The sequence below is a fragment of the Staurois parvus genome, unplaced genomic scaffold (assembly GCF_062004578.1).
Source record: "Staurois parvus isolate SC_StPar_1 unplaced genomic scaffold, SC_StPar_1.0 ptg000017l, whole genome shotgun sequence".
In the NCBI taxonomy this organism is placed as follows: domain Eukaryota; kingdom Metazoa; phylum Chordata; class Amphibia; order Anura; family Ranidae; genus Staurois; species Staurois parvus.
In genome coordinates, this window is record NW_028317813.1 from 11,159,726 (window position 1) to 11,182,643 (window position 22,918).

At 44.7% G+C, this 22,918-nt stretch overlaps 1 protein-coding gene across 1 annotated transcript in view; it reads left to right on the forward strand.

Annotated features, from left to right (window-relative positions):
• The first annotated feature begins 1,124 nt into the window (after nt 1-1,124).
• Nucleotides 1,125-22,918, forward strand: part of KCNH3 (potassium voltage-gated channel subfamily H member 3) — a 94,889-nt gene continuing 73,095 nt past the window's right edge. The window contains exons 1-2 of the mRNA XM_089679660.1: nt 1,125-1,291; nt 5,080-5,193. Of these exons, the coding sequence (XP_089535786.1) occupies nt 5,118-5,193 (76 nt within the window). The 5' untranslated portion in view covers nt 1,125-1,291; nt 5,080-5,117. The remainder of the gene's footprint in view (nt 1,292-5,079; nt 5,194-22,918) is intronic.

Below are 22,918 nucleotides of genomic sequence, written 5' to 3' on the forward strand. Positions count from 1 at the left end.
TCCTGTCATTATACTATGTGGCGGGCGGGAGGTGGTTAAAGGAGGGATGCAAAGGCATCCAGTGCATCCCTGCATCCAAATTACCCAACTGCACAAAAAATGGCAACTGTCCAAACCTATAACCAGCCTTACCAGTAAGGTGCACATGGAAGGGCAATGCACATCACAAACAAGCAAAGGATTTCCCAGCAACACTTACCAGACAGCCTGCAAAACAACCAATTTGTCCCTGTCTAACAGTTTGCATTAAAAGCAGAGGGTTTTGTTTTCACACATTTGCAAATACATGCGTAAGCCACAAAATTTAGGTCCACAGAAAACAGAGGACCCTTGATGCGGGATGTGGCCGTTGATGTGACCCTTGATGTGGTCGTTTCTTATTAATAGAATATGACTCTTTGGCACAGCTGCCCTATTTGCAAATGTAACATCAATACTTAGTATATCCAGGATGCAATCCAAGCATCAGAGCCACTAATATTAGATCTTCATGGATGTTCAAGTTGTACTTGGTGTACTGGATGTGCTTCAACAACAGTTCCATGTTTTCGCATGTTTCTTTTATGTGTGCAGCATAGCCCACAGGTATTGCAAATTGGAAAAACAGAAGATTTCTATAAGATGGTACGTAATAGGTTAAATATAAGTTAGTTCCATGATTAGAAGCCAAAAATACAGATAAATCAAAAAGGGTTCTGGAAGCAAAATGTTGCTATGCAGTATGTTCCAACAAACTGAAAAAATCTACTTTAAGCACCTTTAACTGTCTCTAGGACATCAAAAATGGTTCAGCAATCACAAGCAATGCTCAAGATCTGAACACCCACTTGGTTGTATGCGGCTGTTTAATAAAGGAAACCCAAAGTGACACTTTTCTGAGGATAACTTTTCAATGTATGGCCATAGGTTTATTTTTTTTTACTGCTTATTGAACAAAATATTCCATTTAATTTATTTTATTGTCACCAACAACTCTGCCGAGCTCCGATCTGTAGAGGGAAGCGAGCCCCAGTATCATAATTAGTCTCTGCTGCTGATCACCGTATTGTCTCTTTAAGAGGAGCGGGTGTGTCAGTAGTAACTATGGAAACTTCAAGCTGAGAATAAAAGCAAATCTGTTCTCAAGCAGTCTATAGGCGCATGACAGGAATGCAGCGAGGAGGGAGATGAGGATTTTGGATGCAGAAGTTCAGGTGGGAGTGACTCCCAAAGAAGATTTCTTTCTGATCAGGTGTGAAGCGGTGATCCTCCCTCTGCTATACACCTGCTGCTGATAGAAGATGGACATCAGGTGAGAAGGTGCAGGTGATGCTGAGAGTGTCACACCCATGAGATGCCTCCTTCTGTTCACATAACACTTCCACATTGCACTGCTGCTTTTAACTTTAGGCTTATGACATCCACTGCTCAGCATGAAAGGCATTGAAAAGGTTTAACACATTTCCATTCTTACATTATCCCTGAATAACTGTTATACAGGAACTGTTAGCTGATTTACCAGAATCCCATGCATCTTACTGTGTATACAGAGAAGAGGGTGTGGAATCGTCACTATTTGGCTGTACAACACCTATCGCATTACTTTTATATGACTTTTAGCACTAAACTCACATATACAGACATTTTTAAAAATGGAAAGTGTAGTTAACCACAACGTCACTTTTTTTTTTTATATAGTTTTCACTGTTAAAATATTCTGCTTTTGATACTGTGGGACAAACTGAACTTTGCAAACCATTATGCTACTGCACTTTGCACATACGTCATTGTGTTGTGAGTTCTTACACTTTGCACACCATCATGCTGCGGGTTACTGCACTTTGCACACCATCATGCTGCGGGTTACTGCACTTTGCACACCATCATGCTGCGTGTTACTGCACTTTGCACACCATCATGCTGCGTGTTACTGCACTTTGCACACCATCATGCTGCGTGTTACTGCACTTTGCACACCATCATGCTGCGGGTTACTGCACTTTGCACACCATCATGCTGCGGGTTACTGCACTTTGCACACCATCATGCTGCGGGTTACTGCACTTTGCACACCATCATGCTGCGGGTTACTGCACTTTGCACACCATCATGCTGCGGGTTACTGCACTTTGCACACCATCATGCTGTGGGTTATTGTACTTATTGTACTTTGTACACCATCATGCTGTGGGTTACTGCACTTTGCACACCACCATGCTGCGGGTTATTGTACTTTGCACACCATCATGCTGCGTGTTACTGCACTTTGCACACCATCATGCTGCGGGTTACTGCACTTTGCACACCATCATGCTGCGGGTTACTGCACTTTGCACACCATCATGCTGCGGGTTACTGCACTTTGCACACCATCATGCTGCGGGTTACTGCACTTTGCACACCATCATGCTGCGGGTTACTGCACTTTGCACACCATCATGCTGCGGGTTACTGCACTTTGCACACCATCATGCTGCGGGTTACTGCACTTTGCACACCATCATGCTGCGGGTTACTGCACTTTGCACACCATCATGCTGCGGGTTACTGCACTTTGCACATACGTCATTGTGTTGTGAGTTCTTGCACTTTGCACACCATCATGCTGTGGGTTACTGCACTTTTCACATACGTCATTGTGTTGTGAGTTCTTGCACTTTGCACACCATCATGCTGTGGGTTACTGCACTTTGCACACCATCATACTGCGGGTTATTGTACTTTGCACACCATCATGCTGTGGTTTATTGCACTTTGTACACCATCATGCTGTGGGTTATTGTACTTTGAACATACATCATCATACTGTGGGTTGCTGCACTTTGCACACCATCCTGCTGTAGGTTATTACACTTTGCACATATGTCATCATGCTGTAGGTTACTGCAGTTTGCACACCAGTGTGCTGTGGGTTATTGTACTTTGACCATACATCATCATGCTGTGGGTTACTGCACATTGCACACCTTCTTGCTGTAAGTCATTACACTTTGCACATATGTCATCATGCTGTAGGTTACTAGACTTTGCACACCAGTGTGCTGTAGGCTACTGGACCTTGAATTGCACCCTGCTGTGCATAACATCACTTCATACATCATGTTATGGGTTACTTCACTCTGCACATCATCAGTCTGTGGATTACTTTGCATGTCACTATGGTGTGGTTTACTGCACTTTGTACACCATCATGCTGTACATTACTGCATTTTGCATGCTATGGATTATTGCACTTTGTGCACCATCATGCTGTGTGTTACTGCACTTTGCGCACCATCATGCTGTGGGTTATTGCACCTTGCCCACCTTCATGTTGTGGGATATTGCACTTTGCACATCATCATACTTTGGGTTATTGCACTTTACACACTTGAATGCTTTGGGTTATTGCATTTCAAACACCATCATGCTGTGGGTTATTTCACTTTGCACACCTTAATGCTGTGTGTTATTGCAGTTTGCACACCTTAATGCTGTGTGTTATTGCAGTTTGGACATCTTAATGTTGTGGGTTCTTGCAGTTTGGACATCTTAATGCTGTGGGTTCTTGCAGTTTGGACATCTTAATGCTGTGGGTTCTTGCAGTTTGGACATCATAATGCTGTGGGTTCTTGCATTTGGCATACCATCATGCTGTGGTTTACTGCACTATACACACAATTGTCCTGTGGGTTATTGCACTTTGCACACCTCACGCTGTGGGTCACTACACTCTGCATTTTTTTTTTACAAATTTATGTTTATTGGCAGCAGCCATAACAGTTAAGAGAAATGTATCCAGATACAAAGGTTAGAATCAGTGTAACATCAGGATATACAGGGCAAAAGACAAGATGAAACATCTACAGTGAGCCCATCCGGGCCAATGTACCAGTCCAGCAATCACATCCTACTAAAAAGAGACATTAAAGCCCGATAGGTAAGTATATCATCAGAGAGGGTCTGCGCGCAGGACCCAAACCACCAGAATTTTATATCTGCAAAGCATGGAACTGTAAGTCCCTGGGAGGGGGGAACAGGTACTGCCTCACAGTCATTTTAGGATATATTCTAAAATTTAAACTAATAGCGAAGCAAGACGGATAAGAAAGAGGGAGCTAGAACAGAGGGAAGCAAGAAAAAAGAGGGAAGGGGGATTTGGGGAAAGGCAGAAAGAAAGAGGGGGATGGGGAAAAGAAGGCTCTGATCTGAGCGAGGGGACAAGAGAACACCCTTAGTTGACAGGGTCCGGTTCAAAGTGAGCTTTACCCTCCTCGGAGTAGACAAACATATTTCACAAACCCCACGTCTTCGACACTCTGCATTTTTTTGCTTCACTTTGCACATCATCCTTCCTATTCTATAATCATGTAAATATCTAAATATAATAGTAATTTGTTGTACTACTAAAGTTTAAAATGTACAGCACCTCAATATGTTACATTTTTTTTATGTAACCTATTGCAGAACTGTTCATTGTCAATGGCCAAATTTTGCTAAACAACAAAACGTTTTGCCCCTTCACCTTGTTCTTCACACTTTGTAGAGCTTCGCAAATTATTCAATGGATGGAGGCTGACTGAATAAATCAGATGCTATTTGTTTTTTAAATATTTAATTAGCAGAATAAGTGCATCATGAATGCTAGCTGATTGCCCCATTTCCGATAAAATAGTACCTGTAAATATAGCTCTCTGATGCACATTAACTGCCCAAACCATAAAAGATAATGGACCAATTAAAATTTTTTTCAAATAAGATATTTGCTTTTCTGTAAAGCATCCTATTCACCGAAATCCACTCTATTCACATCAAATTGTAGATTTGCTGGCTGTAACTAACTTTATGATAAGGCTGACAACACTGGCACATAGATATAATTTAGAAGTAAATATGCCATGCTGTTTACATTCCATTATAACACAGTAATTAATGTCTCCACTTTACAGTTTGCGGTTGACTTATCAGACCAAGCTTTGCCTTTAAAAACAGGCGCTCATATGGCAAAAATGACAGGCTGCCTGCCCCACTGCTGACAAATACTGGATTCCACTATCTAATAGCTTTTGACAGGCAGACTTGCACGTTAATGATAGAACTGTATTTTTTTTCTCTGTGCAGCCCAAGCTCGGAGAGTGTCAGCAGTGAAAACTAGAGAAATGCCAGCCATGAGAGGGTTGCTTGCTCCTCAGAATACTTTCTTAGATACCATAGCGACCAGATTCGATGGAACACGTGAGTAGTATACATATTGTTGGGGTATTTGTGTGTTTTGTTTTAAATATTTGTATTTAATTTTTGAAGCTATGATAGTACAAAAAAATGGCAAACACCCAACCTATAACTATGATAGGTTGGAGCTAGAGTTAAAGTGACACTGTCAAGCTCATCTAAGACAGTGTGAAGAACAAATGGGTAGAGTAACAGTTTTATCTCTCATAAGTTCAAAAGGGTCAGAACTATGGGGGATGATTGCTAATTGACTGCTATAGGTTCAATAACATCACAAGGTGTCCCAGGTATCCTAGCTCCTGAGCCATTGCAACTGAATATATACACCTGTTGTACCTCTAGGACCCATCCATGCCTTATGTGTTATCAAGCATGTTTTGCACAAAAAATTTACATGAAAATATGCATCGTGTTTATTAGGGCCAATGCCCAGCAATGTGAAAATAGTCCTGAATGCTACATTTTGGGGTGCTAATATGAATTTGATCATTCAAGCCCTGTAAACTTGCTTATGTGTTTAAAACACATGACAATGCACCCCAACCAGTTTTTGTTAACACATGCATTGTGGTATCAACAGGTCCTTAAAAGGAAGATGTTAAGATGGGAAAATAGGAGCTGCCATGGCAGACTTGAGGGAGCATGCCCTGTAGCTGCCATACATATCCTTCATTCACTTCTTGATGAATCACCAACTTGGAAAAAGCATGTACATACACTCACCGGCCACTTTAATAGGTACACCTTGCTAGTGCCAAGAAAATCCCCCCCACATCATTACACCACCACCACCAGCCTGAAACATTGATACAAGGCAGGATGGATCCATGCTTTCATGTTGTTTAGGCCAAATTCTGACTCTACCATCTGAATGTTGCAGCAACCAGTCTGCCCATTCTCCTCTGACATTAACAAAGCAATTTCATCCAGCTACCGCTTACTGCATATTTTCTCTTTTTCGGAGCATTCACTGTAAACCCTAGAGATGGTTGTGTGTGAAAATCCCAGTAGATCAGCAGTTTTTTAAATACTCAGACCAACCCGTCTGGCACCAACAACCATGCCACGTTCAAAGTCACTTAAATCCCCTTTCTTTCACAGTGGCTGTGGTATATATCCCTCCGCCCTACTCTTCAGAGGTCATTTAACACCTAGCTCAATTTATGGCCAATCATCCTGATGTTCCCCTATTGGCGTTGGGTGATTATAACAATTGCTTACTCCCTAGCTTGGATAGATTGCCTTTGGGTGGTAGGGGCAGACAATTATCCTATCAGCCCACCCCATTTGCTAATTTACTGGTGAAACTGGGCCTCTGGGATGTGTGGCGGATTAAGTATCTGACAGCAAAATGTTATTCATGTTTTTCTGCTACTCATGATGGGCTTTCACGCATAGATTTGGGCCTTGGGAACATGACTATCCTGCCATGTGTTTGATACTGCGTATAAACCCAGGGCTCTATCTGACCATGCCCCTTTCTGGGTCAAGCTACAGGTGTCATACCCGCTCTCGTCCGCTATGGAAGGTGAACCCATTTTGGTTGACACTGTTTCCGGAGTCTGAGTTGATTCTGGGGGAGTTGTCAGACTTTCTGCAGTGGAATGAAGGCTTGTCCCCGCTAGGAATGGTTTGGGATGCGATGAACGCCTTCCTGCAGGGCTTGATTATCCTGGAGATTTCAGCGGGTAAGTATAGATCCAGGGAGTGGGAGGAAAAGGAATGGTTAGATGTTCAACAGCGGGAGGTTAAGATGATCCAAGACCCAAGCCCCTGTAACCGCACCTCCTGGAAAGAGACCCAAGCCCTTTATGAATCAGTGCTTACTCAAGTGGCAGATAAGCAGTATTTTTTGCAACAAAAATATTTTGAGGAAGGGGAAAGTACGGGGCACATTCTTGCTCTTGTGGCAAAGTCACAACAAGGGGTGTCCACTGTAGACAAGATTGAGGATGCTGATGACGTGAGTCATGTGGAAATTCTGAGTTTTTCATCACTTTTATGATGATCTGTCTGCTTCTAAAACTATAACTAACAATTCTGAGTTTTTGCAGTTTCTAGACACCTGCTCTTTTCCTGTTTTATCGGAGACTGACCAGAGAGAACTGGAGATGCCAATTACTGTTGAGGAGTTATCTGAAGCCTTGACAGGCACCCCCAGTAATAGATCTCCTGGTTTAGATGGATTGCCATTCGAAATCTATAACTGATACGGTGCGCAACTCAATGCCCTGAATGCTGCCATGGATGGGAATGGTTTGCCCCCCTCATTAATTAAGCTGTTATTATAGTATTATTGAAGCCTGGAAAAGATCAATTAAAACCTGACTCCTACCGACCTATTTTCCTTCTGAATACAGATGCTAAATTGTTGGCCCGGGTTCTAGCTACTAGACTGGCGCGGATTATTGGTAATATCGTACATAAAGATCAGTTGGGGTTTATTCCTTCAAGAGCGACGGCTAATAATAATCGTAGACTTTTTTTGAATTTGCAAATTCCGGTGGACAATGCTGGGGGGAGGGCAATTTTGTCTTTGGAAGTGGCCAAGGCATTTGATAGTGTGGAATGGCCTTATCTATGGGAAGTATTGTCTAGATTTGGCTTTGGTCCCAAGTTCATTAGCTTGGTGCGCCTCTCTATGCGGCCCCTAGTTCCCAAATCCAGGTTAACGGGGATTTGTCAGATTCATTCAGGCTGCACAGGGAACAAGACAGGGCTGTCCTCTCTCGCCCCTTTTGTTCTCTTTGGCGTTAGAACCTTTAGCAATTTTGGTGCAACAATCTCCAGACATCGTTGGTTTTAGAAGGGGTGTACTTTTGGAAAAGAGATCCCTTTATGCGGATGACACACTATTATATTTGGGTGATACTTCCACATCCTTAGATGCTGTTATGTCCCTTATTGAACTCTTTGGTGGATTTTCCAGCTTTAAAATTAATTGGCATAAATCAGTGTTGATGCCCGTGGATCCTGTAGAACTCCTCCTCTCGGCCTGTGCAAAACACATCCAAGTAGTGTCTGCATATATGTATTTGGGGGTGGTAGTCTCTCCTGATCCTAAGTAGTATATTTCTCTTAACCTTTTACCTCTACTCCATCAGCAGAAATTGAAGTGTAACAGTTGGTGCAAACTCCCTCTGTCGGTGGTGGGTAGGGTCAATTTAATTAAAATGATTTGGGCCCCTGTTCTTGGGGTATAGACAGGGATTTTTCCTGTGCCAAGTTTGCTCCTATGGGCACCCTCCTATCCATCCCTATGTTGTTCTCTAGATATGGGACTTTTCCTTTTGCTGCATGGCGGCATCGCCAATTGAATTACATTTTTATGACTGTGCTCCCTAGGCTACGTTCTAGACAGACCCTTACATCATACGATTGTATGTGTACCGCACTCCCCAACTCTAAGCATCTATTATCTCAAATGTATAAACTGGTGCTGATTTAGCACTCTATATCGGCTCCATATTACTTAAGGGAATGGGAGAAGGAACTAGGCCTTGATTTTACCCCCCCAGTAAATCCATAGGATTATTAAAATGACATATACCTCCTCTATTAGCTCCCGTGTTCAGGAGTCCTCTTATAAATTTCTTACTCAATGGTATAGAACCCTGTCCCGTCTAGCTCAAATCTTCCCTACTGCCATAGCTTGCTGCTGGAGAGGATGAGGTCACTGTGCTCGCCGCTGGAGAGGATGCGGTCACCGGAGTACCTTTCTTCATCTCTGGTGGACCTGCCCCAAAATTGCGCCCTTTTGGGATGCAATTTTCCCATGGATTCAGAAATTGACATTGAGCCCAATGGAGCAATCTCCCCTTTGTTTACTTTTTCATGTGACTTCAATTACCATGAAGGCCTGTAAGCGTAGTGTTACGCCTCATCTCCTGAATACGGCTAGATCTTTGATTCCTAGGTTCTGGAAACAATCTGAGTGCCCCACGCTTTCTGATTGGAAACAGGAAGTGGATAGAATCATGGATGCTGAGCATTGGGTCCACCTGGTCAGAGGTCAAAGGGAGAAATTTAAAGATATCTGGCAGGGGTGGATGTACTACTCCGTTGAGATACCTGATGCATGAGTCTTTTTGGGTATCTTTGATATTTTGTGCTCCTAGACCATGTTGATATGTACACCTGGGTACTTTGTGTTACTGTTTAGATAATACTACTTCTACAGATCTGATTCACTGGATGTTTTATGGGGGTGGGTTTTTTTTTCTTTTCCTTTCTTCTCTTCTGTTCTTTTTCTTTTCATTTAATTGTTTGAAATATTGGAACCACTAATTGTCATAGCTATTCTGCTTATGTGTGATTTTGGCTAAGATATTTGTTTGCCTATGTTGTTATACGGTTTATTTCTGCATCCTTGTCTGATCTATCTTGCTGAGTTACTGTTTGCTCTATGTCATCAGAAAATGTTAATAAAGATTGATTACAAAAACAAAAAATGATTTGGGCCCCACAACTTCTTTATATTTTTCATAATTCTCCCATATTGATTCCTAAGAAATGGTTTCATCGCACAGAGAACCAGTTTAGGAGTCCTTTTTGGAAAAACCAAGTGGCTAAGATAAAATTGTCCACGTTGCAATATGGCAAGCAGTCGGGGGGGGGGGGGGTTGGCGGTTCCTGAGCCCAGACTTTATTTTCTGGCGGCCCAATTGCAGCAACTGGTTGGCTGGGATTCCCCTGATAATACTGATCCCATTATTAGTTTGATTTCCCTTCCTGATCCCACCATTTCGGCTCTTTTTCATCTTGAGATGGCTCAACCGGTCCTTCCATCCACGGCTCCAACTATGGACCTCTTGAGGTGCGTCTGGAGTACGGTAAAAGCGTCCTTTCATATTACCGGCTTTCTTTCCTGTACTTTGTGGAATAATCTGCAATATGTAGAACTGGCTAAACGGGAGGTTTTTCACAACTGGAGGGATCGAGGCCTGAAATTTGTATCTCAGCTGTATTTGGGGGCAATCCTAAAGTCCTTTTTTCTCAACTGCAATTGGAATTTATATTTACACATAAGCATTTTTATCGTTCTCTTCAGCTACCCCATGCAATACAGGCTCAGACTTTGCTCTCTAATCTCACATTGACAGAGTCAGTTTTTCTTAAGGATGTAACTCAGGCAATGCATAAGAAGGGCATGATTTCTCGGGTATACTCCCAGCTATTGTCCACAGTATAGGATCAAGATAGTCTCTGGAGCAGGGCGCAGTGGTCCTAGGATATTGGAGAGTTTGCTGGAGATGTCTGGGATGCTGCCCTGGAATCTGTTCTGGGAATTTCTCTTTCTCCCTCTCATAAATTGTCTCAATTGTTTATTCTCCATCGAGCGTATATGACCCCTGTGCAACTGTATCGGTGGGGCAGGCGGGATTCACCTGATTGTCCGAGGTGCAGGGTCCAACAGGGTGATTTCATTCATATGCTCTGGCCTTGCCCCAAGTTACATAGATATTGGAGTGAGGTTTTCCAACTTATTTCTCTAGTATCGCAATATATTGTTCCCCAGGATCCCTTACATTGTCTGTTGGGGGCACTGGACCAAGAAATGTTCCAACCAGTAGGGTATATTATGGTATCTAGACTTTTATATCTAGCTAGGAAAGTTGATAGCAAGGTACTGGTTATCGTCGGCTCCTCCCTCCGACTAGTAAACAATGGATATATTATGTTAATTCTTTACTCCCACTGGAGAAACTCAGGTACCAACATCGCAATGCTTATCGTAAATTCCAGCAGGTATGGCAGGGTTGGCTTGGATATACCTGGGCTCACCCCTCCTCAATTGATAGTAAAACGACTTCTGCAGGTGTGATATTTTATATAAGGTGTGTGGCTCCACTCCTCCCCCTGGGGGAGTTCATGTGCATCTCCCATTCTTTTTGATGAGACGTCTCGGGTGAACCAGAGGTTGTTGTTGATGTGTGTGTTTTGTTTTTTATTGTTTGAAGACATGTTTTGGGCTTTGTTCCTTTCCCCCATTTCTGTTTGCATCTGGTTGGGAAGGAATAAGACGTAAAAAGGAAAAGGCAAGATATTGTCAAGAAAGTTTTGGATCCTTGTGGTCTCTGTTTTGTTTGATTACCATTTCTGGTATTCTGTTTATTACGGGATCTGCATATCCACGTTGTTCTATTTATGTGTAATCCTGCTGTTACAGTAATGTCATTGAGGATTCTGTAAGTACTGTTCCATTTTCTCTATTATCTTGACAATAAAAGTTGTTTGGATTTAAAAAAATCCCCTTTCTTCCCCATCTGATGCTTTGGTTTGAACTTCAGCAAGTCGTCTTCACCTTGTCTACATGCCTAAATCCATTGAGTTGCTGCCATGTGATTGACTAATTAGTAATTTGTGTTACCAGGCAATAAAACAGGTGTACCTTATAAAGTGGCCGGTGAGTGTATGTGTTGGGATACTTGATATGCATATGCTTGTTCCAAGCCAGTAAATAGTACAGTATGGATAAGCATGGCAGTTCTGGGCGGGCAAACCTTCAAAAGTAAATCGGCAGTGTAAGCTCCCATCCTTCCATCCTGTCCTTTACAGTGAAGAGCTGTAAAGGTAGCAGAAAAAAGGCACCCTGGAAACCCCTACTGTTCCTCATCATCATCTGCCATTCATAGTCAGCATGCATGCCTCTGGCTACATCCTGCTCCTGCAATACTGTACCACACCACCACAATCAGTAGTCAAGAACAAAAGTGGCCATAACAACACAACAGATCGTTCCTATGGGCAATCTCCTTACTGTAAGAAATTTTGAAGGTGATTGGTCAATGCCGGTTGTAGGGAGAGATGATGGCTGCAGATTTTTTAAGATGACTGAGTGACTCCTATGCGCTGAGTACAGGAGCTTTAACCACTAGCCTACAGGGCACTTATACCCCCTTCCTGCCCAGGCTAATTTTCAGCTTTCAGCGCTGTTGCACTTTGAATGACAATTGCGCGGTCATGCAACACTGTACCCATATGAAATTTTTATCATTTTTTTGTGACAGAGCTTTATTTTGGTAGTATTTAATCACCTCTGGGTTTTTTATTTTTTCTTAAACCAAAAACCACTGAAAATTTTGAAAAAAAAATTTTCTTAGTTTGTTATAAAATTTTGTAAATAAGTGATTTTCTCCTTCTCTGATGTGCGCTAATGAGGCTGCAGTGATGGGCACTGATAGGCTGCACTGATGGACACTGATAGGCTGCACTGATGGACACTGGTAGGCGGCATGGATGGGCACTGGTAGGTGCCATGGACGGGCACTGACAGGCAGCACTGACTGGCATTGTTAGGTGGCACTGATAGGCGGCACTGATGTACACTGATAGGCGGCACTGACTGGCACTGAAAGGCAGCTCGGATGGGCACTGATATGTGGCATTGATGTGGCACTGATGAGCACTGGCAGGTGGCATGGATGAGCACTGAGAGCTGGTACTGATGGACACTTACAGGTGACACTGCTGGGGCTACACAGATCATCAGGGCACACTGATCATCAGTGCTCTGATGATCAGTGTACATGTCCCCTCCAAGGAATGCCGATTACCAGCTCTCCTCTCTTCACGAACTGTCAGCGTGACAGCTCGTGGGGAGAGAAATGCCGATAACCGGCATTTCCCTGTTTACATGTGATCAGCTGTGATTGGACACAGCTGATCACATGACCGAGCCGTCATCTTCGGCTCTTTTCGTGGATCGGTGATCCACTGTGTCCGAAGGACACAGTGCACCGCCGATCGCCACGCTCCGGGAGCCGCGCACGGGCGGTGAGAATGGGAGGACGTCATATGACGTCCTCCCAGAACGAGAGAACCAACTTGCGTCCGTCATATTACTGGCGGGCGGGAGGCGGTTAAAGTTGAACTAAACTCATCAATTTAATGGTTTCAAAAACATTTTCATTCCCAGCATGCCGGAAATGCGAACTGTCGCATTTGCTTGCACTCCCAACCAAACTGTCAAATCATCAATTGACTGGCGTCATAACTGATCACATGTGCAGCATCCTCCTATACTTTTAAGCCAAGGAGGTGCCATCTTAGCCTCTGATTTGCAGTTGCCATGGTGCTACACGTGAGTTATGACACCAGCCATTTGATGACTTGACAGTTTGGTTGAGCGCTAACATAAGCACATTAGTAACAGTAAGGAATGCCTTGAACGTAACTGTTTTGGGAAACCGTTAAAGGATAAGTTCACCTTTTCCAGAATATATTCTATACCGTCAAAGGCCCCAGTAGATAAAGAAATCTGGGCAGATTTGTAAGATGACCATTAATTAGATTGTTTTACCTGTAGGCCATTTAAGTCCCCACAGAAGCCTGGATAATAAACTCCCAGCTAGCAACCCCTTACATCCTGACTTGTTGCTAGGGCATGAAAACTGTTGGTTTTCAAATCTGCATTGCTGAGCATCCAAAGGTTTTCACGTTCTATCAACAAGACAGGATGTGGGGGTTGCTAACTAGGAATTTATTAGCCAGGCTTCTGAGAGGACCCAAGTGGCCTACAGGTAAAACAATAAAGATGATAATTTTACAAAGCTGCACAATTTGTAATATCTACTGCGGCCCATTGAGTGTATAGGCTATTTTCTGGAAAGGGTGAACTTAGCCTTTATCTTGGTGGTTTAGTTCCAAATTAATAAACCTCACCTACTGTTGCAATGCCTACAACTTGGCATAATACATTTGCAGTTCTTTGTTCTTGAAGGTTCTTGGGTTGGGCAAGGTCTTTAGAACTCTAGCAATACCTTTGTTTGGATTACAGCATACAACGTATTTAAATAATAGCCTGTCTGTATAAAGATAATTACTTTCTCATTTTAATTATACAGTGTATAGAAAATGTTCTAAAAATATGCATTGCCATCAGCCTGAGCTGATGACTTCTAACACTGCTAACATATTATTGACCTTAGAACCCCGTCATCCAATACATGAGATTTCAGTATGGTTCAGCTGGCAGTAGAATTGTTACAAACAATAGTCATTTTAGTGTAATGAAATATTTTAATTATTGAATTATTTTATAATGGATAGATGTGTAATCTTCAACAATTTAAACTGAACACGTTTATCCTGTGGTTTTTTTTTTTTTTATCATAAAAATGTATGGGCTAAGGTTATCTACTGTGAAATTCTGTATTTCAAGAAGATCATCACTCCAGAAAAGTAAAGTTGTTTGCAACCTTCACTCTAATTCTTTGTTTTTAATTACCTTATGGAATAAGCCTAATATTATGTATGGAAAGCTTCATGTATCTGTTTGCTAAGGTGCCCTTGCTCATGCTGTACCTATAGATAAAACACAAAAAAGTGAAATTTGTGTCTGTGCAACATTTTACAAAGTTTGATTAGAATAGATGGTTTAAAGAGTCTGCTCATACTTTAACCACTTGCCCTCCTGAGGATTTACCCCCCTACCTGAACAGGCCATTTTTTTTGTGTTACGTTGCTGCATTACTTTAACTGACAATTGCACTTTCATGCAATGCTGCACCCAAATGAAATTTACATCCCTTTTTTCCCACAAATTGAGCTTTCTTTTGGTGGTATTTGATCACCTGTGTGTCTTTTATTTTTTGCGCTATAAAAAAAATGACAATTTTGAGAGACGATATTTTTACTTTTTGTTATTAAACATGTCCAGCAAAAAAATTAAAATAAATTGCATCATAAATTTAGGCCAAAATGTATTCAGCGACATGTCTTAGCTAAAAAAAAAGAAAAACCCACTATGTGTACATTAATTGGTTTACGTGAAAGTTGTAGTGTTTACAAATGGCAGTATACATACTGGGCTTTTTATTTATTTTTTTTATTTTTACTAGTAATGGTGGCGATCAGTGATTTTATAGCGGGACTGCGGCAGACATTCTGACACTGGGGGGAACTAACTTTGTGTCACTGGCATCCCCAGTGACTCCAATACAGTGATCAGTGCTAAAAAAAAAGCACTGACATTGTACTAATGGCACTGGGCAGGAAGGGGTTAACATGAGGGGCGATCAAAGGGTTAACTGTGTGCAGGGAGTGTTTTACTAGGGAACAGTGTGCCCGAGCTGACAGGGAGGAGGACTGTTAGTAAACAAAACAGTCCTCCTATCCGTCGGTGACTGTCAGAAATCTCCGGGTGCCGGAGAGTAATTACTGGACGGGACCCGGTGATTAGCGGTCGTGAAAGGCATAATGGGTAGGGCTAGTGACTCGCACGCGCCCCCTACCCAGACATGCAAAATCGCATATATATACATGATTTTGCGCACCCCTGCTGCCCTGTAGCAGTATTTCTGCTATAGGGCAGTGGGAATTATTATTATTATTATTATTATTATTATTATACTACAGTATTTATAAAGTGCTAATGGTTCACTCAGCGCTGTACATTACAAAGGGGGACAGAACATGTGACAGAACAATACCAATACAATGCAAAACATGAGGGGATTGAGGGCCCTGCTCTTTCAAGCTTACAATCTAGGAGGGAGGGGATAGTGGTACAGGAGGAGAGAGCTGTGGGGGATGGAGTGGTAGGAAGAGTGGAGGAGGTCGGCAGGTTAGCAGGGGGTGGGGTAGGCTTCCCTGAAGAGATGGGTTTTCAGGGTGCGCCTAAAGGAGAGGAGAGTAGGTGATAATCTGATGGGTGGGGGCAGGGAGTTCCAGAGGATGGGTGACACCTTGGAGAAGTCCTGGAGGCGGGCATGGGAGGAGAAGACCAGGGAACTAGAGAGAAGGAGGTCTTGTGAGGAGCGGAGAGTGCGTTTTGGGTGGTACTTGGATATTAGGTCAGTGATGTAGTTCGGGGCAGTATGGTGGACAGCTTTGTACATCAGTGTTAGGATTTTGAATTTGATCCGTTGCGCAATCGGAAGCCAGTGGAGGGATTGGCAGAGGGGGGTGGCGGAGATGGAGCGGTTGGAAAGGTGAATGAGTCTGGCAGCCGTATTCAGGATCGACTGAAGCGGGGATAGCCAGCGACGAGGCAGGCCAGTGAGGAGGGAGTTGCAGTAGTCGAGTTGTGATATGATGAGGGAGTGGATGAGCTGTTTAGTGGTTTCTGGGGTTAGGAACGTGCGGATTTTGGCGATGTTGCGGAGGTGGAGTCTGCACGAGTTTGTTAAAGATTGGACTTGGGGCTGGAAGGATAGGTTGGACTCCAGAATGACACCAAGTACTCTGGCCTGCGGGGCGGGTTTGATGGTGGCGTTGTTGGATGTGACGGAGAAGTCAATGGGGGGTGGGGTCTGAGCTGGGTGGAAGACAAGAAACTCGGTTTTGGAGAGGTTCAGTTTAACCACTTCCCGTCCGGCAGCTGTTTATAAACGGCAGGACGGGACACCTACAGGAGCGGGTTGCCGTCTCTAAACGGCACCTTGTATCTGAGGCTCGTGCGTGGCTCCTAGAGCGCGCACCCGCGAGCCCGATGATCGCCGAGTCCGACGGACACGGTGGATTACGTGACATGGTATGGGACCAATGAAATCGGTCCCATACCATGTGATCAGCTGTGTCCAATAAGGACACAGCTTAAGTGTAAACAAAAGCCGCATGGTGCGGCTTCCGCCTCCTTCTCCTCTCACGGAGTTGTCTGTGAGAGGAGAAACAGCGAAGAAAAGGGTTGTAGCTAACTGCCCTCCACCTCAGTGACACCTGATCGCCCCTAAAGTGGCCCTGATCGCCCCTAAAGTGTCCCTGATCGCCCCTAAAGTGTCCCTGATCGCCCCTAAAGTGTCCCTGATCGCCCACAAGTGTCCCTGATCGCCCACAAGTGTCCCTGATCGCCCACAAGTGTCCCTGATCGCCCACAAGTGTCCCTGATCGCCCACAAGTGTCCCTGATCGCCCACAAGTGTCCCTGATCGCCCACAAGTGTCCCTGATCGCCCACAAGTGTCCCTGATCGTCAGTGTCCCTGATCACCACATAGTGGCCCAGCAGTGTCCCTGATCACCGCAGTGTCCCTGATTGCCGCACAAGTGGTCCAGCAGTGTCCCTGATCGCCGCAGTGGCCCAGCAGTGTTCCTGATCGCCGCAGTGTCCCTGATTGCCGCACAAGTGGTCCAGCAGTGTCCCTGATTGCCGCAGTGTGCCTGATTGCCGCAGTGGCCCAACAGTGTCCCTGATCGCCACACAAGTGGCCCAGCAGTGTCCCTGATCGCCACACAAGTGGCCCAGCAGTGTCCCTGATCGCCACACAAGTAACCCAGCATTGTCCCCGATTGCCGCACAAGTGGTCCAGCAGTGTCCCTGATCACCGCAGTGGCCCAGCAGTGTCCCTGATCACCGCAGTGTCCCTGATTGCCGCACAAGTGGTCCAGCAGTGTCCCTGATCGCCGCAGTGGCCCTGATTGCCGCAGTGGCCCAGCAGTGTCCCTGACCACCACACAAGTGGCCCAGCAGTGTCCCTGATCACCACACAAGTGGCCCAGCAGTGTCCCTGATCACCGCATTGGCCCAGCAGTGTTCCTGATCACCACACAATTGGCCCAGCAGTGTCCCTGATCCCCACATTGGCCCAGCAGTGTTCCTGATCACCACACAAGTGGCCCAGCAGTGTCCCTGATCGGCGGATAAGTGGTCCAGCAGTGTCCCTGATCACCGCATTGGCCCAGCAGTGTTCCTGATCACCACACAATTGGCCCAGCAGTGTCCCTGATCCCCACATTGGCCCAGCAGTGTTCCTGATCACCACACAAGTGGCCCAGCAGTGTCCCTGATCGGCGGATAAGTGGTCCAGCAGTGCCCCTGATCACCGAAGTGTCCCTGATCACCGCAGTAGTCCAGCAGTGTTTCTGATTGCCACACAAGTGGCCCAGCAGTGTCCTGATCATCTCAGTGGCCCAGCAGTGTCCCTGATCACCGCAGAAGTGGTCCAGCAGTGTCCCTGATCGCCGCAGTGTCCCTGATCACCGCAGTGTCCCCGATTGCTGCACAAGTGGTCCAGCAGTGTCCCTGATCACCGCAGTGTCCCTGATTGCCGCAGTGGCCCAGATCACCACACAAGTGGCCCAGCAGTGTCCCTGATCACCACACAAGTGGCCAGCAGTGTCCCTGATCGCCGGACAAGTGGTCCAGCAGTGCCCCTGATCACCGCAGTGTCCCTGATCACCGCAGTTGCCCAGCAGTGTTTCTGATCGCCACACAAGTGGCCCAGCAGTGTCCTGTTCATCGCAGTGGCCCAGCAGTGTCCATGGTCGCTGCACAAGTGGTCCAGCAGTGTCCCTGATCGCCACAGTGTCCCTGATTGCCACAGTGTCCCTGATCTCCACACAAGTGGCCCAGCAGTGTCCCTGATCACCGCAGTGGCCCAGCAGTGTCCCTGATCACCATACAGTGGCCCAATCAGTGTCCCTGATCACCTTACAGTGTGCCTGTTCATAAAGTGTCCCTGATCTCTGCCACACCAGTGGATCCTGTTCACTGCCATCGTCTGTGAGGAGAGAGATCCAGTACAGCTAACTGTGAGTAATTTTCAGCCTTTGCACAGAGTTTACACACACTCACAAAACATTGCCAGCCACCTCACTGTATCTCTGATTTTTGCCCAACAGTGACTAGTGTGAACCAACTGCAGCCAGATATCTGTCCCTCACTGCAACACCATCCTGATCACTGCCATACCAGCGGGTCCTGATCAGTGTCAAAAATATGGCCAAAAGATCATATACAAGCGAGGAGGCATTTCAAATTCTGAGTATGACAGATGAGAGTGACTGAGAACTTAAAACATACCTTGGGGTGTTTGCTTTCCAAAATGGGGTCTTTTTATGGATAATTCCATTGTCCTGATGCTCCAGGACCTCCAAAACAGCAATAGGTAGTTAAGAAATTAGATGTGCGATCTTTGCCCTTAGAACGCTAACAGGTGCTTATTGGATGTGGAACCCTTCTATGTGGCCAGACTGTGAAAAAGTCTCACACATTTGGTATCGCCATATTCAGGAAGAGTTAGAGAATGTGTTTTGGGGTGTAATTTTAAGTATGCCTATGCAGTGTATTAGAAATATCTCATAGATTGACAACTTTGTGTAGAAAAAAATACATTTTCATTTTCTTTTCGCATTTTCCAAAAACTTGTGGCAAAAAATGAAGTCTTCAGAAGACTCTGCATGCCTCTTAAAACATACCTTGGGGTGTTTGCTTTCCAAAATGGGGTCATTTTGTGGATAATTCCATTGCCCTGATGCTCCAGGACCTCCAAAACGGCAATAGGTAGTCAAGAAGATACCGTAGATGTGTAATTTTTGCCCTTAGAACGCTAACAGGTGCTTATTGGATGTGGAACCCCTCTATGTGGCCAGACTGTGAAAAAGTCTCACACATTTGGTATCGCCATATTCAGCAGGAGTTAAAGAATGCGTTTTGAGTAATTGTCATTCACAATGTGAGAGCGCCGAAAGCTGAAAATTGGCCTGGACAGGAAGGGGGTAAAAGTGTCCGGACAGGAAGTGGTTAAGGAAGTGGAGCGACATCCAGTCTAACACGGAATACGATTACATTTCCCCTTTAATTATTACATGTAATTATTGTATTTTTAATTAGTGTGTGTGTGTGTATATATATATATATATATATATATGTATATGTGTGTATGTGTGTATATGTGTGTATATATATATATATATATATATATATATATATATATATACACACACACTGCTCAAGAAAATTAAAGGAACGCTTTTCAATCAGAGTATAGCATCAAGTCAATTAAAGTCCTGGGATATTGATCTGGTCAGTTAAGTAGCACAGGGGGTTGTTCATCAGTTTCAGCTGCTTTTGTGTTAATGAAATTAACCGGTGCACTAGATGGGCAACAGTGAAACAACCCCCAAAACAGGAATGTTGGGTTTTTTTTTGGTTTTTTTTCCTTACTCATCTTTCTGACTGTTTTTCACTAGTTTTGCATTTGTCTGGGGTCAGTGTCACTACTGATAGCATGAAGCAATACCTGAACCCTACAGAGGTTGCACAGGCAGTCCAACTCCTCCAGCATGGCACATCAATATTTGCCATTGCCAGAAGGTTTTCTGTGTCTCCCAGCATATTTTCTAGAGCAAGGAGGAGATTTCAGGAGACAGGAAGTTATTCTAAGAGAGCTGGACAGGGCCAAAGAAGGTCCTAAACCCAGCAGCAGGACTGGTATCTGCTCCTTTGTGCAAGGAGGAAAACAGAGTGAGCACTGCCAGAGCCCTACAAAATGACCTCCAGCAGGCTACTGGTGTGAATGTCTCTGACCAAACAATCAGAAACAGACTTCATGAGGGTGACCTGAGGGCCCAATGTCATCTAATGGGCCCTGTGCTCACAGCCCGGCACCATAGAGCTCAATTGGCATTTGCCATTGAACACCAGAATTGGCAGGTCCGCCACTGGCGCCCTGTGCTTCTCACAGATGAGAGCAGGTTCACCCTGAGCACATGTGACAGGCGTGAAAGGGTCTGGAGAAGCCATGGAGAATGTTATGCTGCCTGCAACATCGTACAGCATGACCAATTTGGTGGTGGGTCAGTGATGGTCTGGGGAGGCATATCCATGGAGGGACAAACAGACCTCTGCAGGCTAGACAATGGCACCCTGACTGCCATTAGGTATCGAGATGAAATCCTTGAACCCATTGTCAGACCTTACGGTGGTGCAGTGGGTCCTGGGTTCCTCCTGGTGCACGACAATGCCTGTCCTCATGTGGCAAGAGTATGCAGGCAGTTCCTGGAGGATGAAGGACTTTATACCAATGAATGGCCCCTACACTTGCCTGACCTAAATCCAATAGAACACCACTAGGATATGATGTTTTGGTCCATCCTACGCCACCAGGTTGAACCTCAAACTTTCCAGGAGCTCAGTGATGCCCTGGTCCATGTCTGAGAGGGAATACTCCAGGACACGATCTGTTGTCTCATTAGGAGCATGCCCCGCTGTTGTCAGGCATGCATACAAGCACGTAGGAGCCATAGAAACTACTGAGTACCATTTTGAGTTGCTGCAATGAAATTTCAGCAAAATGGACTAGCGTGGTGCATAATTTTTTTTTCACTTTGATTTTTGGTCCTCCTATAGGTTGATAATTTTCATTTCCATCAAACGACAGGGCATCCTTATGTTCTTAACACATTACCCAGTCCATATACATATCCAGCATGATATTTTTCCCCATTGACATCTGATGTGGTTTAAAAGTGTTCCTTTAGTTTTTTTGAGCAATGTATATACAGTGCTCAGCATAAATGAGTACACTCTTTTTGAAAAGTAAGATTTTAATCAATATCTCAATGAACACAAGAACAATTTCCAAAATTTTGACAAAACTGAGTTTTATAGAACATTTGTTTAGCTCATTACAAGAAAATGGGGTTAATAATATAACTTAGGGCTCGTTCACACTAGGCTGTTTTGCCAACGCTTGCCAAACGCCCCTATAGCGTTTGGCAAGCGTTGGTCCGGTGTTTGCGGAGCGTTTTTAACGCTCGGCAAACGCTCCGCAAACGCCGCATGCGCGGTTTAGCGGCGGTTGCTAGGCGTTTGCCGAGCGTTAATAACGCCCCACAAACGCCTATAATGCATTTGAGTGGTGTTACCGCTCCGCAAACACCCCGCAACCGCGTCGCAACCGCACCGCAAACGCCGGCCGGGCGTTTGCGGAGCGGCACCATAGACGAGAATAGGAGGCTTCAAAGCCTCCTGACTCAACCAGAGGCGTCCGTTTTGCCGCAACGCGACGCAAACGCTCCTGTTAGAACAGCACCATGTGCTGTAATGTGCAGAATTGGCAGAGGCGTTTGGGAAGCGGTAAAAACGCTTACCAAACGCCTCTCTGCCGCCTGCACACAAGGCTAGTGTGAACGTAGCCTTACAGTTGCAAGAAAAAGTATGTTAACCCCTTGGGATTACGTGGAGTTTTGCATGAATTGGGCATAAAATGTGCTCTGAACGTCATCTAAGTCACAACAATAGAAGAACACAGTCTGCTGAACATAATACTACAGAAACATTAGATGTTGCCATGGTTTAATTGCACATAACATGTAAACATTCACAGTGCAGGGAGGAAAAAGTATGTGAACCTTTGGACTTAATAACTGGTTGACCCTCCTTTGGCAGCAATAACCTCAACCAAACGTTTCCTGTAGTTGCAGATCAGACCTGCACAACGATCTGGAGTAATTTTGGACCACTCCTTCACAAAACTGTTTCAGTGTAGCAATATTCTTGGGATGTCTGGTGTGAATCACTCTCTTAAGGTCATGCCACAGCATTTCAATCGGGTTGAGGTCAGGACTCTGACTGGGCCACTCCAGAAGGCGTATTCTGTGCTGTTGCAGCCATTGTTTTGTTGAATTACTTGTATGCTTTGGGTCATTGTCTTGTTGCATCACCCATCCTCTGCGGAGCTTCAGTTGGCGGACAGATGGTCGTACGTTTTCCTGCAAAATGTCTTGATAAACTCTGGAATTCATTTTCCCATCAATGACAACAATCCGTCCAGGCCCTGAGGCAGCAAAGCAGCCCCAAACCATGATGCTCCCTCCGCCATGTTTTACAGTGGGGATGAGGTTTTGATGGTGTGCTGTGCCTTTTTTTCTCCACATATAGTGTTGTGTGTTCTTCCCAAACAACTCAATCTTGGTTTCATCTGTCCACAGTATATTTTGCCAGTAGTGCTGTGGAACATCCAGGTGCTCTTTTGCAAACTTCAAACGTGCTGCAATATTCTTTTTG